This window comes from Manis pentadactyla, chromosome 4, assembly GCF_030020395.1.
Source record: "Manis pentadactyla isolate mManPen7 chromosome 4, mManPen7.hap1, whole genome shotgun sequence".
NCBI classification, from domain to species: domain Eukaryota; kingdom Metazoa; phylum Chordata; class Mammalia; order Pholidota; family Manidae; genus Manis; species Manis pentadactyla.
Genome location: NC_080022.1, coordinates 32,939,665 through 32,954,570, shown reverse-complemented (window position 1 = coordinate 32,954,570; position 14,906 = coordinate 32,939,665). Strand labels below are relative to the sequence as shown.

The following is a 14,906-nucleotide window of genomic DNA, read 5'->3' as shown; positions in this document are numbered from 1 at the left end:
GCCGCTCTTCCCCGAGCTATCGCAGCGCCATTGACCGTGATTGTCTGGCAAGGACCTGACGCTCGGGGACGAGGAGAGAACTCTCCCCGCCTCAGGCCTTCACGGCTGCGGCGGACCCCCAGGCCCCTCCTCCAACAGCCACAAACGAGGTGACTCCTTAGCGGATGAGAACACTCCCTTCCCCCCCCTTCTGTTCCTTCCGCCGAAAATTCCTTCCGCCGAAAACTCCTAGTACAGGTACCTCGGACTCCGGCACTCTGCCTTCTTAGAGAAGTCGGGGTGACGACCCACACTTCCTAAGAAACCGACTCGTATACGAGTCTCCGCAGACCCCCAAGGATCACCGGGGACGCCCTTTGTCTCCTTGCGCTCTGCTCCCAGTCCGAGGGTCTCCGTTCGTCTTCCCCTGTTTGTCTCCTTCTCTGTCCTTTAGCCATGGGAGCCTCCTCATCCCTCCCTGGAAGTTCACCTCTTGAATGCCTGCTCAAGCATCTAGCCACCCTCTCCCTGACGCCTGATATAAAACCAAAACTTCTCCGTAAATACTGCTCCCAAGACTGGCCGACATGCCCCCTAGACAATCACAACCAATGGCCCGCAGGGGGAACTCTTGATCCTAACATCACTCGCAATCTCTTTAACTACTGCCAGCGCCTGAAAAAATGGAAGGCTTTTCACTTCCTAGCCCAAAATCCCAGCCTCTGCACCACCTGTTCCCCGCCCCAAGTTCTCCTAGACTGCAGGCCGCCTCCCTCCCCTCCACACACTCTCAGTCCCTCTTCGATTACCTTTGACCCGGCCGATGAACCTCCGCCATACAGGCTTCCCCGTTCAGCCCCTCCCCCTCTTACAACCCCTCCGCCCTCTTCCGCTGCAGCCGCCACCTCCACCTTCTCCCCCGCAGAGGCCTCCCACCTACTCCCTTCCCCTTCTTCTCCTACAAAAGCCCTTCTCCCTTCCTCTCCCACCATCTCCTCCCCCATCTCACCTCCTCCGCCTTCGCCCCTCTCACCTGCCCCTCCCCCGCAGATTGAGCCTGAGCCTTTCAGCCCCCCTTTAACTAGGTCCCGGGGGCCTCCTCCGTCTTTGCCCCCATCACCTGTTTCTCCCCCACAGACTGAGCTGGAACCCTTCAGTCCCCCTCAGACTCGATCCCAGGGGCCTCCCCAAATTATCGCCCCCCTCCGAGAGGTGGCAGGACCCGAAGGCATCGTGCGAGTTCACGTCCCTTTCTCCTTAGGGAATTTAGCCCAACTTGAAAACGCCTTGGTTCCTGTTCCACTGATCCCACGACATATATCAGGGAGTTTCAATGGACCCTCCAGTCTTACAGCCTCACACATCATGACATTTTCATGCTCCTGGCCAATACCCTCCTTCCTGAAGAGCATAGACGAGTTTGGGACTTCACCCAAACGCACGCCACCGAAACCCACAGGACTGACCCCACCTATCCCCCTGGCCCCACCGCTGTCCCCGAACAAGACCCACACTGAGATTATAACACCGCTGTAGGTCTCTGCTCTCGGGATATTTTCGCCTCCTGCTTAATAGCAGGTCTGAAAAAGGCAGCTCGTAAAATAGTCAATTTTCAAAAGCTGCAGGACATAATTCAAAAAAAGGAAGAAACTCCCTCCGAATTCCTAGATAGACTCACCCAAGCCCTATTACAGTACACCAGCCTAGACCCAGAAATGCCGGACGGAAGACATGTCCTTATGACATACTTCCTAGCTCGAAGCTACCCCAACATTAAAGCTAAACTCAAAAAGTTAGATCAGGGCCCCGCTACCCCGCAGTCTGAGATCCTAACAGTGGCCTTTAAAGTCTTCCATAACCACGAGGAGGAGAAAGAACACCATAAACAAAAGGCTGATCAGGCCAACTTTCAGATGTTGGCCCAGCTGATAAAACCACAACCTGGGCGCCCCTCCACAAACAAGCCCCCCCCAGGAGCTTGTTTCAAGTGCGGAAAAGAAGGACATTATCAAGGGGATGCCCCTCCCCAAGACCTCCTACCACCCCATGCCCCAGATGCCACAAAAAGGGCCACTGGGGGTCTGATTGCCCAACCACCCGAAGGGGAGACTGGACGAACAACTCCCATCCTAAGCCCGCCATAGTGGGACTGGGAGAGGACGATTGACGGGGCCCGGTGTCTTCTCGCCCGACCATTTCCATCACCAAACAGGAGCCCAGGGTTACTTTAACAGTAGATGGTTGCCCCATCTCCTTCCTCCTAGATACAGGAGCCACCTTCTAGGTCTTGCGAGAATACTGGGGCCCTACCATGCCAGCCATTACTCCTATAGTCGGGGTAGGAGGAAAACAGATCTTCCCATTGAAAACCCCTCCCCTTTTATGCACAATCCAGGACAATCCCATACCTTTTTCCCACTCCTTCCTGGTTATGACCCAGTGTCCCATCCCTTTACTAGGATGGGACATCCTTTCTCTCCTCCATGTTTCCATAACTATATCCACTCCCACAGCCCCCAGTACCCCCTTTCTGATGGCCCTCATAGCCGATGACCCCCCTCTATCCAATTAAAGTTCCAGTTTCGCCCTCATACACCCTGTAGATACCAAGGTTTGGGACATTACAAGTCCCTCCATGGCTCTATGTCCTCCTGCCTCTATTAAATTACGGGACCCCTCACAGTATATCTGTCAGGCCCAATACCCCCTAACCACTTTGGCCCTCATAGGCCTCCAACCCATCATTCAGGACCTTTTAAACAAAAATTACCTCAGACCCACTCACTCTCCGTTTAATACCCCCATATTAGCTGTTAAAAAAACCAATGGATCTTTCCGCCTAGTCCAAGATCTCCGCCTCATTAACATGGCCATCGTCCCTATCCATCCCTTAGTTCCAAATCCATACAACCTTTTATCGCGGATCCCTGCCTTGGCCTCCCACTTCTCAGTCCTAGATCTCAAGGACGCATTTTTTCTATCCCTCTGGACCCCTCCTCCCAAGATTTTTTCGCCTTCACCTGGATGGACCCATACACAAGACATTCTGAATAACTCACTTGGACAGTTTTGCCACAAGGTTTCTGAGATAGTCCCCATATTTTTGGACAGGTCCTAGCTCAGGACCTCAAACAGTTTCATCATGATCACTCCGAGTCCACCTTATTACAATACGTGGACGATCTTCTACTCTGCAGTCCCTCGTGGGAACAGTCTCAACTTGACACTGCCACCCTACTTAACCTTCTAGCTTCCAGAGGTTACCAGGTATCCCCCGTCAAGGCTCAAATCTCTTCCCCTTCTGTCACTTACCTCGGATTTCTTCTATCTCAACAAAGAAAGTCCATTACCTTGGACAGAAAACGACTCCTCTCTGACCTGCCCGTTCCCAAAACCAAGACAGAAATCCTTTCCTTTCTAGGCCTGGCTGGGTATTTTAGAGCGTGGATCCCTAACTTCTCCCTGTTGGCAAGACCCCTATACGACCTCAACAAGGGCCCCCCTGAAGAACCATTATCCTCCTCACTCAGACACTCCTTCATTAAGCTCTGTCAAGCCCTTGTGGAAACCCCAGCTCTCCATCTTCCTGATTTGTCGAAGCCCTTCTCATTATACAGTCATGAGAGGTCCAGTCGAGCTCTAGGAGTCCTAGGCCAATATTATGGCCCATCCTTTGCCCCAGTAGCTTATCTTTCCAAGCAATTAGACCCCACAGTTCGGGGATGAGCCTCCTGCCTACGGGCATTAGCCGCTGGACAGCTCTTGCAGAAGGAAGCTCATAAACTGACATTCGGGGCGCCCCTTACCATTCTGTCCCCACATCACCTAAAAGACCTCTTAACCTACAAAAGTTTACAGACTCTCCCTCCCTCCAGACTCCTGACCTTACTGTCCTCTTTCCTCCAAAATCCAGACATTTCTTTCCTCCCCTGCCCGCCCCTGAATCTGGCCACTCTTCTTCCTCTACCCTACTCTCCTCATACTCCCTCACATGATTGCCTGGAAGCCCTTCACAACTTCCTTCCGTGCCACTCCACGATCTCCGAAGGAGCCCTCTCACACTCCGACCTCATCTGGTTTACTGATGGGTCCTCCTTTAAACATGAGGGCACCCACTACGCAGGCCACGCAGTAGTCTCCCTCGAAGACGTCATCAAGGCACGAGCCCTACCCCCCGGTACAACCAATCAATAGGCCGAACTTATTGCGGCCACCAGAGCTTGCACTCTAGCCCGGGACACGTCTCTCACACTGTACACTGATTCCAAATATGTATTCCACATTCTCTTGTCCCATGTGGCAGTATGGAAAGAACGAGGCCTCCTCACCACAAAAGGAAATTCCATCACTAATTCAGCCTTAATTACCAAACTTATAGAGGCTTCACAACTCCCACACCGACTGGGCATAGTCCACTGCAAATCACATCAAAAGGATGACTCCCCCATTACAAGGGGTAACAACAAAGCTGACAGAGTAGCCCGGTCGGTTGCCCTATCAGAAGACACACCAGACAATGATCCGTCTGCCCTTGCGGTTTTAGCCTTATCACAAGACACCCTCTGTTCCCAGGACAAAGAGTCCTTCTTCCGCTTCTTACACGATCTGTTCCATCCTAGCCCCAAATCCTTGATCCATTTTTTACAATCCTTTTTCTCTCTCTCTCCTGCAGACAAAACCCTACTTAACCAAATCACCCGCAGGTGCACCATCTGCCAACGCACTAACCCTAATACCCCCCTCAAGGCCTGACCCTTCCTGGCTCATCAAGCAAGGGGTAATGTCCCCGCCACAGATTGGCAAATAGACTTCACTAACATGCTCCCTGTACGGCGTACCAGATACCTACTCGTGTTGGTAGATACATTTTCAGGATGGGTCGAGGCCTTCCCCACCACTAACAAACGAGCGTCCACAGTTGCCTCTATCCTCCTCACCCAGATCTTTCCTAGGTTTGGGATGCCCACTTCCCTCCAATCAGATAACGGCCCTGAGTTCACTGCCCAAATCATTCAGAACCTCTCCAAGTCGCTCTCACTCCCCTGGCATCTACACTGTCCTTATCGACCACAGGCTTCGGGAAAAGTAGAAAGAGCCAATAGGACTCTAAAAGACATCCTGACCAAACTATCTCTGGAATTACACCTTGACTGGGTTCACTTACTTCCCTTAGCTCTACTCCGCATTCGGGCCCTCCCAAAAAAACTTCCTTCTTGTCACCCTTTGAGATCATGTACGGCCGCCCAATTTTACCCCTGGGGCTCCCTCCCCACAAAGGACCAATTCCTCCCAACATGGCCCTTCCGCTACTCTTTCTCCTCTGCACCGAATTATGGAAATATCAGGATTGGCTCCTCCCGGATCCATACGCTTCCCAAAACCCTCCTGTCTTACGACCCGGTCAACTAGTGTTTTATAAGCCTCCAGAAAATAAGCCCCCTCTCACCCCAAAATGGGAAGGTCCACACCCAGTCATTCTCTGCACCCCCTCGGCTGCTAAGCTCTCACTGCCTGATAACTCTGTCACCCCTTGGATTCATATCTCCAGGTTGAAACCAAACACCCAGGACCCACCTCCTCTGGACACCCAAGACCCAACCCAGAGTCCTTCGGATACAACCCAAGACGCTGTCTACTCTTCCATGCTCCATCCCTCTGATCCCTTGAAACTCCTCATCTCCCGTTCACCCCCTTTGCCATCCATCCCCGAATCATGACCTTTTCTTCCTTTACTGCTCTCTCGCTCTCATTCCTCATTTCTATCGTCTTCCCCGTCACCTCAGCCTCCTTTGTATGGCGATTCAAGGTCAGACAGACTTACACACAGCATCAAACAAAAACCACTGCCCTCATTACCACATCAGACTGCCTTCTAAAAGGCTGCTCCGAGCCTTTGTACCTTCACTTTCCTCCCTCCACCGAAGTGTTCACTAGCAGCCCCCTTTTCACTCCCTACCTCTGCTTCCTCTACGACCAAAAACAAGCCTCATGCAGGCAGTGGCCAGACACCTATGGGGGATGTTCCTACTGGTCTTGCACCATTCACTACATGGGTGACTCTCGGTACCCACAGCATTACTCCTCCAACCGTTTCATAAAATATCCCAACAGTTCACTCTCCTTATCAATCCCTGATCCCTGGGACCCTCGATGGGCTGCCGGAGCCACAGCCTCAGTTTACTACGGTGGGTCCTCGACCCCCCACGGTACCCTTCATATCTCTCGAGAGTATGTTCCTTCTCATTCCCAGATCTCTCAAGTTGCATCAGATATCGGACATTCGGAAAAAGTCATTATTCAAACATTTGACGGCGCCTCTTCATCTTCCTATCCCCGCCCCTCTTCTAATTTTTCCTACTCTTGGTTACAGCTCATTCAAGACACCATCATCTTTCTCAACCACACCCTCAACACCGCCAATTGTTTCTTGTGCGCATCACTACAGCACCCACTGCTGGCCACCGTGCCCCTTAATATTTCCAACTACTCCTTCCATGCAGAAGGACAACCCCTCCGCCCCTTGGCAGACATACCCCTATGGGAACCAGAATACGCAGATAATCTCACCATCCACCACTGTGTAGGCCCAACTCCACCCCCCTCCAGCGCACTTCACTGCCTCTCTATCTACACCCCCACCTCCGACTCTAAAACTTTTACACAACCAGGACACTTCTTTTGGTGTAATGGCAGTCTTTTCAACTCACTGCCTCCCAACTCCAATATACCCTGCATTCTCGTCACCCTAATCCCACAGCTTACACTTTACAGCATGGCAGAATTTCTTGAGCTCCAACCGCCCTTGCCCTCGCGCACAAAAAGGGCTGCTTTCCTTCCCATCATGGTCGGTATCTCTTTGACCACCTCAGCCATTGGGGCAGGGTTTTCGGGAGGAGCCTTGGGTCACTCTCTATGGGCAATTAGAAATCTCAACGACAAACTTGAGGGAGCCCTGACATCCACTGCCGATTCCCTAGCCTCTCTCCAAAGACAGGTCACTTCGCTAGCTAGGGTCACCCTTCAAAACCGGCAGGCCTTAGATCTGCTTACAGCCGAAAAGGGCGGCACCTGCGTCTTCCTTCGAGAGGAGTGCTGCTATTACATCAACGAATCCGGCATTGTAGAAACTGACATTACCAAACTCACCGACCTTGCCTCCAGCCTCCACTCTGCTTCCAATTCCAACCCATTCTCTTCAATACTGACAAAACCCCTCCTTACCTGGCTCTGGCCCATTGCAGGCCCCATAATAATCATTCTCCTCGCCTGTCTCTTCTTACCCTGTATAATAAAGTTCATCAAATCCCAAGTCGGAAAAATCTCTAATCAAACTTTCCACCAGCTTTTACTCAGGAACTATCAGCTTCTGGCCACAGAAGATCCCTCACCCTCACGTGACCTCCTCACCACACGCTGAGATGGACCCCTCTCTCCGCTGGAAACTGTTCCTGGAAACAATGGCCTCAGACGCCTGGCTCCTGACACCCATATCCTCTTGGCACCATTGGAATCAACAGGTCCTCAACCTATGGTTACAAGGAACCTTCATTGATTTCCAACCTGAAGAAGTCCACATCTACTCGTCCTTACTGTGGGGAGTCCTATCAACCCTTTCCTCCCAGTCCTCAAGCCCTCACTCCCTTCTCCGCCCCCGTTCAGCAGGAAGCAGTCAGAGAGAAAGCAACGTCCACAACCCCATAGAGGAGAAAGGGGGGAATGAAGGGCCCCCACCCATAAGATGGCAAACTTCCTGCTTCTCTTCTGGGTCCTCGGTTCCCGCTGGCGCCACCTGAAGCCCAATCACCTCTCGCCCCCTCCGCAATCCCAGCACCTGGCCAATAGCCACCAGACCCGTTGAAGTGACACCTCAATCAGCTTATGTCCCTCCCTAAATAACCTAGTACTTTTCCCCAATAAAGTGGAACTCTCCGGTGAATTGCTGCTGTGTGTCGCTCCTTCCTTTCACCACCCGTAGTCACTCACTTGGTGGGTGTACGGAGATGCTCCCCCTTTGATCTCTTCAGGCCAGGACTGTCCCCCGAGTCCCAGTCAATACGGTCAACTGCCTCCTTGACATTTCCACTCGGAGGATTTCACGGGCATCTCAGGCTGAGTACGGACCCTCACCACCTGCCCAGACCCACTCCTCTCACAACCTTTCCTTGTAAGTAAATGGTAAGCTTTATTCTTCTAGCTGCTCAGGCCAAACCCTTTGGAGTCCTCCTTGACTAGTCTTTCCTGCACATCCAACATCTGATCCACTAGAAAATCCCTGACATTCTCAACACTGTGGCCAGTGACTGTGAACAAAAGGCAGTCATGTCACTCCTCTGTTCAAAGCTCTTCAGATTTCAGCTCATCTAGAGTAAAATACAAAGTCCTTCCATGACCCACAAGTCCTACAAATTGGCTCCCCTCCCTACCCCTACCTCTGACCTCTTCTCCCAGTGCTCACCCCTTGGCTCACTCTGCTCTGGCCACACTCATCTCTTTACTATTCCCTCTTGCCTAAACTACTCTACTCCCAGATATCTGAATGGCTTCCTTCTTGACCTACTTCAGGGCTTTCCTTGAACATCATCTTCTGGGTGAGGACCACCTCAGCCACTTGAACTAAAATGGCAATCCCCTCCTCTGCCTCCAGAAAGATGCTATTTCTCTGCTCCACTTTCTCCCCCTTAGCCCTTTCCATCAACATACTATGTATTTTACTTATCTTGTTTGTATTCTATCTTCCTGACCTAGAATGTAATCTTGAGAGGCAAGAATTTCTGCCTGTTTTGTCTAGTGCCTAGAACATTACCTTAGACATAGCAGGCAGTCAAAAGATACTTGTTGACTAAATGAATGAATGAAATACAATAATAAGGGTGGAGACTGTGTCTGTTTTTATTATATCTCCACTACCTAGCACAGTGCCTGGCACACAATGGGCACTCAATATTTGTGGAATGAAATAAATCAGTGAGATTGCTATGAAGATTAAGACACAGAAGATATTAAAGTATTAATAACAGAGTAACAGGAATAAAGAACCATTATTCTTGTTAGTTCCTCAAAGCAACTTAAATGTATCACTTTCTCATAGTGGAGTCTTCAATTACTTTTTAATAGTGAAGAATCAAATGGAAGTAGACTGGGAATTTCAGAGCGTGTTGTAGCTTTGGGTTAAAACAATATAAACCCCCTAACAAGGTGAAGTCTCCCAGGGAAGGGGATCAGGTGGCCCACTTACCCACTGGGGAAGCAGATGGGGTGAGGTGAGGCTAGCACTGCTATACCTGGATGTCAGTGGACTCCCTGCTAATAAGGAGAGTGACAAGGAGGTATGGATGGATGGGGATGACAAGGACCTCTTTGATGGTGGCTGTACCCTTTCTGCTAGTGGAAGTGTTTTAGTAGCAGCAACAGGTGGTTCAGAAATCTGTGAAGTAGGGCTTTGAGATCTACTAAGGATCCCAACCTCCTGGTTCTAGAACTCTTCCCAACATGGTTCATGATGTAGTCTGTTGGAAACATAAACATAAACTACACATCCAACCCTTCCTGGGTCCTTGAGGTCAGCCCACAGATATAAATGTGAACCCATGGGGTAAAGCATATCCATTCAGCACTCAATGTCCATTTATGGGAAGCATTATATGGGACGTACTTCTACCCATTCTCTGACCTTTCCACTGGTGCTGTATGGTGGTTTATTTGGATTCCAAGGTGTCAGGCACAGGCCTTTGGCAGAGACTGAGGTTAACTATCAACCTCTGTGCACACAAGTCAGCATGGTGCTCCTTCCTGCTAGGGTCTTCTTGCACAGGAATGGAAGGCCATCCTTTCTCTGTGAAGCCTGTTGTCTTTTGGAAGGCTGCAATGAGGCCATTTCTTCATACAAATTTAGTTAGGATTCCCTCCCCAACCCAAACCTTTTAAATCTCACCTGATTACTACAAAGAACCAAGTAGAAGTACCCCAGAACACCTTAATTTAAAGAACCTGACCTAGAAATTGCCATCCGGCCACCTAAGTTTCAGCTCTGAGAGTAAAGGAAGGAATGCTGAATCATTCTGCTTCTAAGAGACACACTGCAACATTTCCAGGTCATCTCGTTTTTTCTGTCTTGGTGTCTGTCCCTGAGTTTGTGATTATCCTTGTTTTTTGAGACACTTAATTGTAAAGACCTGTGGGTGGTCAAAGAACTTAATTTGCACTAGTGACTCTGTCCTTATGTAATGGCTCATCACAAAAACATTTATACGTCCCATCATGATCTCCCAGACACAGAAGCTAATTGTAGCAAAAGTCTCACATACTTCAAGTAAGCCTGTAAGGCACTCCACTCTATCATCCAACAAACATCAGTGAAAGGCCTACTGTGTACCAGTGAAGGGGCATACATCTGCAGAATCCCCAGTCATTTAGGGGGAGAGAGAGGATAAATTTTTTAAATAGAAAAATCCCAATGAAATATGATGAATGTTATTTTAAAATAGGTAGGTACAATGTTATTTGGCAGCAAATGAAAGAGAGATTGTTTGGGGGCAGGGTAGAGAGTTCAAGGAAGACTTTATAGAGATGAGTGACTTGAGCTGGATATGAGGGATGAATAAAAGTTCAGCACATGGGCCTCTGGGGCAGAGGGAATTTCAGTGCAAGAGACACGGCGACATCAGTGGAAGGCTGATGCATGGAATGGAGTTGAAGAGAAGAAACCAAGTGCCAAGAACAGAATTCCTGAGTATTGGTACTGCCTGCCAACCAGGACCACGTGCCCAGACACCCTTATTAATGTTTATTAGAGTGAATATGTAAAAAGAATCTAGACCTATGCCAGGCACACAATAAACACTATGCATATTTTGTTTGGACTATTACTATGTGCATTTTGGTGCCACGTTCACTACCACCTAATCCCCAGGGTTGAGAAGAATTAATGTCTGTTGAATGAAGACCTTGTGGTTTCTGGGAAGGAAATGGAGATGGATACGATTCTCATAATGCTACATCCAGCAGAAAGATGAAGGGAAGCACTTTCTACAGGGTTCCTTCAGTCACCTGGATGTCATTCCACTCTTCACAGCAGTCTCCCCATCCAAACCTAGGCTGGGGAGGGTGGATTACTGGGTTAAAAATAATAATCCTAAAACCTTGCGTTGCATAGCATTTCCAGCTTATATTATCTTGTTTAAAATAACTACACTCTTTAAGTTCACAATATTTAATCTCTTGTCTGACTCCTATTTCCAGATATAACCTGAAATTCTTATCTCTGGCTTTGGGCCTCACTAGTCTCTACTGAGGAAAGCTCTGGAAAGAATTCAACTACTGGCTGAGGTACTGCCCACACCTATTTCAAACTTGCTCTTTCATCTACGCCGACACTAATCTCAAGAAGGAATGGAAAGGAGCAAAGGTATGAAGACAAATAAAGGCAGTACCTTAATTTCCTAAAGTATAAATTGACCTTGCAAAGTCACTGTGTAGCCTCAATTTAATTCAACTCAGTTCAATTTCACATCCAGCAAGAAAGGTAGTATAGGTTACAGATATCCGAAAGTATACTTATTCCTTATCACCAGCTGGGAAGCAGATCAGGGTTTTAACTGTCGGTTTGCTGCTAGCTAGCTGGATAGCACTGAGCACGTCACTTCATCTCTTTGAGCATCAGGTTCTTCATATGTAAAATGAAAGCGTCAGAATGGATGCACTAAGTCCTTCCCAGCTCACACATTCAGGACTTCTCAAATGGGAACCAGCATATCATTGCACCTATCTATTTCTGTTTTTCAAAACCAGTAAGATCTAGAGTTTATTTTAGAGGAGGAGTACTTTGGCTCAGCAAATTGTCAGAAGGTTATCTATAGTTTGACTGCAGAAGGACCTGGGAAATGGAGTGCATGTCTTCATTCATTCTCAAATATTTTCTGAGTGCCTACTAAGTGCAGGGCATCATTTTAAACACTGTGGCTTGCACTGAACAAAGGAAATGAGCTCACTGTTCTCACAGAACTCACTTCTTTGTGCTTTAATTAATCCACCCTCACAACAAATAAATCTTTTGACTGCTTTGGATGGCACAAATAGTGATCTAATAGGTTTGTTTTTTGTTGTGATTCATGTGTGGCTGTGTCTGGATTAGCAAAAAAATACCTGTCTTCAGTTTCTCCATCAACTAGGCAACCAACTATGTAGATATGCTTGCAGTTTAAAAAGAAGTAACTCCTGATTTGTGACTAGATTGAGATACATTCACACACGAATTCCAATAAAATTTTAACACTAAATAGAAGACTTTAAATGTTTCTTGCATCACTAGAATTTTGTTTTCTCTTTTTCTAGGGTTGATTCTTTAAAATGGGGTTTTAGATACAAAACAGACAGCATTTTTCTACTCTTTCACAGAATGCATTTTGAGTCTACAACAGGAACACAACGTGGAATTTTGATTGCTGCATCTCACAAAAGGCATCTTTACAAGCTGTAAAACAACAAATAAAATGAAGAGCAAACAAACGGACTCTAGGGGTGGAAAGATGCATAAACTAGACCTAGATCTAGACCAGTAAACTATAACAGATTATTCCACTTAAGCATGGCTTTTGACATAGAATTTTAGAGCTGGAGGCACCTTAACTCTTAATTTTATAAACAAGAAGCCTGGCGATTCAGACATAAAGTGGCTTGAGCAAGGCAAAACTAAGATACTTGTTAGCAGCAATGCTGTGGTAAGAATCCAGATCTGCAGATTCTCTGTTGAGGAATCTAGCTCTACATTAACTATTAGAGTATGAGCAAATCAACTGTTAGGGTTGGCATTGCTTTACACTAAATGTATGACACCTAATGTATGCAGTATATTTTTCCAACAGGCTCTACAATCTGATATTACTTATGACAGTTTAAGTTTTGAATCAAACACCTAGACCAGATACATTCCACTTAGACACAGGTCATATTTAAAAATCTCATTTTTAAGCAGCCTGTTCAAAATTTGGTATCCCTTTCCCCTGCCAAAGTAAAGTAATAAATTACGAACTTATTTAATCAGGTATGGTCAAAATAATATGAACGGTATCCCAAAAAGCACCCTGAACTGGGCCCCAAACCCCTTGAGTCCTGGACCCCCCTGAAGTCGCTGAATACCTCCAGAACGGAAGCTGGAGAAACTTAAAACTGCAAGCCCAGGGGTGGGGATTTGAGTGGGTGGGTTCCTAAACCACAGGATTCCTAAATTAGAGGCTACCGTTAAGGATAACTATGTAAAAACATACTTAACCTTTTGAGGGCAGGGTCACAGATGATAACCACGTCTTACCCAAAAAAGTCTCTTGGACACAGCAGTGGAGAAATCAGTGAGGCTAGAATGAAATGAGACCTGTATCTGAAATCTCGCTTTTCTGGAATCAGAATTCAACACTTTTATGAAGGAGGATGAGTTTAAAGAAAACCCATGAAAGGTTTACTCTCCTACTTTACACGCAAGAGATGACTCCAGTCTTCCTCAGATGCAGGTTCCTAGCTTGGGAATAATATTCTGTGTAGTGCATTACTGATGCTTACACATTCATGGAAAACTTTTAAAAGCACTTAACTTAATGGCAATGTTATAAATTTTGTGTGGGTTTCTAAAAATCTAAACTGACAGGGTATGAATGCAAGCAGAATTTACAAATTTGGGGTTAGCAGCTTTTTCGGACCTCCAGGCGGTTTCAGGTGAGTTGGAGTTCCTTCCAAAACGAAGTACCCTAAGTAAATTAAATCCCGTTCTCAAATATTGGTCTCAGGGCAGATAGTGGCGGTCAAAGGCAGCTCTCACGGCAAAGGGCTTTCTCCAACCCAGTGAGGTCCCGCGGGGGAGGGCGGCTGGGGTCCCGAGGAAGATTTGGCTGGGGGAGGCCCGGGTGTGCGTCCCCACGCGGCCTGCTCTCGGGGACCCCGGCGCGGCTCCCCGCCCTCCCGGGGCCCTCTTGCTCACCGAGGTGGCCGCCGACGACAGTGACGGCGATCTGGTCCATGAGCACCGCCCGGAAGCGCACGTCCTGCTCCGAGCAGCGCTGCCGGAGGGCGCGCAGGATCTGCACCTGCGGGTAGTCCTCGCGGATGCGCCGGTCCGTCAGGAACCAGAGCTGGGAGCACATGGCGGCCAGAGCGGCGGCGCCCGGCGCGGGGCGGGCCCCCTCCGCGGCCCGGGCCGCTCGCTCGGGCTGGCGGGCGGCCGGCCGGCCGGCGTCCGGGGCGAGCGCGCGCCGCGGCTCCGCTCCCGCCGGTGCGCCAGGCGCCTCTGCAGCCCTGACCCAGCGAATCTGCTCGGCCACTCAGCGCCGCCGCCGGCCCCGCCAGCCAATCAGCGCGCGGCGGCGGGAGCGGGGCTGGCCGCGCGGCCAGCTGCAGAGGCGGCCTCCGCGGGCGGCGCCCGGGAGGGGCGGCGGGGCCGGGGCCTGCGGCGGCCGGGGGAAGGGAGCCGGGCGGGGCTCGGGGCCCCGGGGAGCCCGGGGAGCCCGGGAGCGGCAGCATGAGACCACGAGGCTGAGCGAGGGCATCCCTGCCCTGCCCTGGACCCCGGTGGGTGTGGCCGGGACGGCAGCCAGCAGGGCGGAGAGGGTGTCCCGGCGAACGGACTCAGGGTGCGCAGCGGACAGCTGGATGCGTCCGAAAGGCGGTCACGTGCATCGGGGGCTGGGGGCACCGGCGGCCCCCCACAGGGCTCGCCGCAGGGCCCCAGGGACGTCCCAAAGGTCGTCTCGGGTAGGACCCCGGTTGGACCCTGGCCTGGGAATTATCTGCCCAAATCCTGGCCTGCTGCTGAGGGTGAGGGTTTGAGGGGAATTTGGATTTTAGCCGCCTGCCATTCAGATCATTTGAAGATGCATTTCTCGGGATCTCAGATTTTCTTACACTTGACACCCCTTCCCAGTCTGCAGTGGCTCTGGGCCGCA

General features: G+C 49.7%; 1 protein-coding gene across 1 annotated transcript in view; it reads right to left on the bottom strand.

Moving 5' to 3' along the window:
• RIMKLA (ribosomal modification protein rimK like family member A) overlaps window positions 1–14,241 on the bottom strand; it is a 51,123-nt gene extending 36,882 nt beyond the window's left edge. The window contains exon 1 of the mRNA XM_036893100.2: window positions 13,946–14,241. Coding sequence (XP_036748995.1) covers window positions 13,946–14,108 — 163 coding nt within the window. The 5' untranslated portion in view covers window positions 14,109–14,241. The remainder of the gene's footprint in view (window positions 1–13,945) is intronic.
• Window positions 14,242–14,906: the final 665 nt, after the last annotated feature.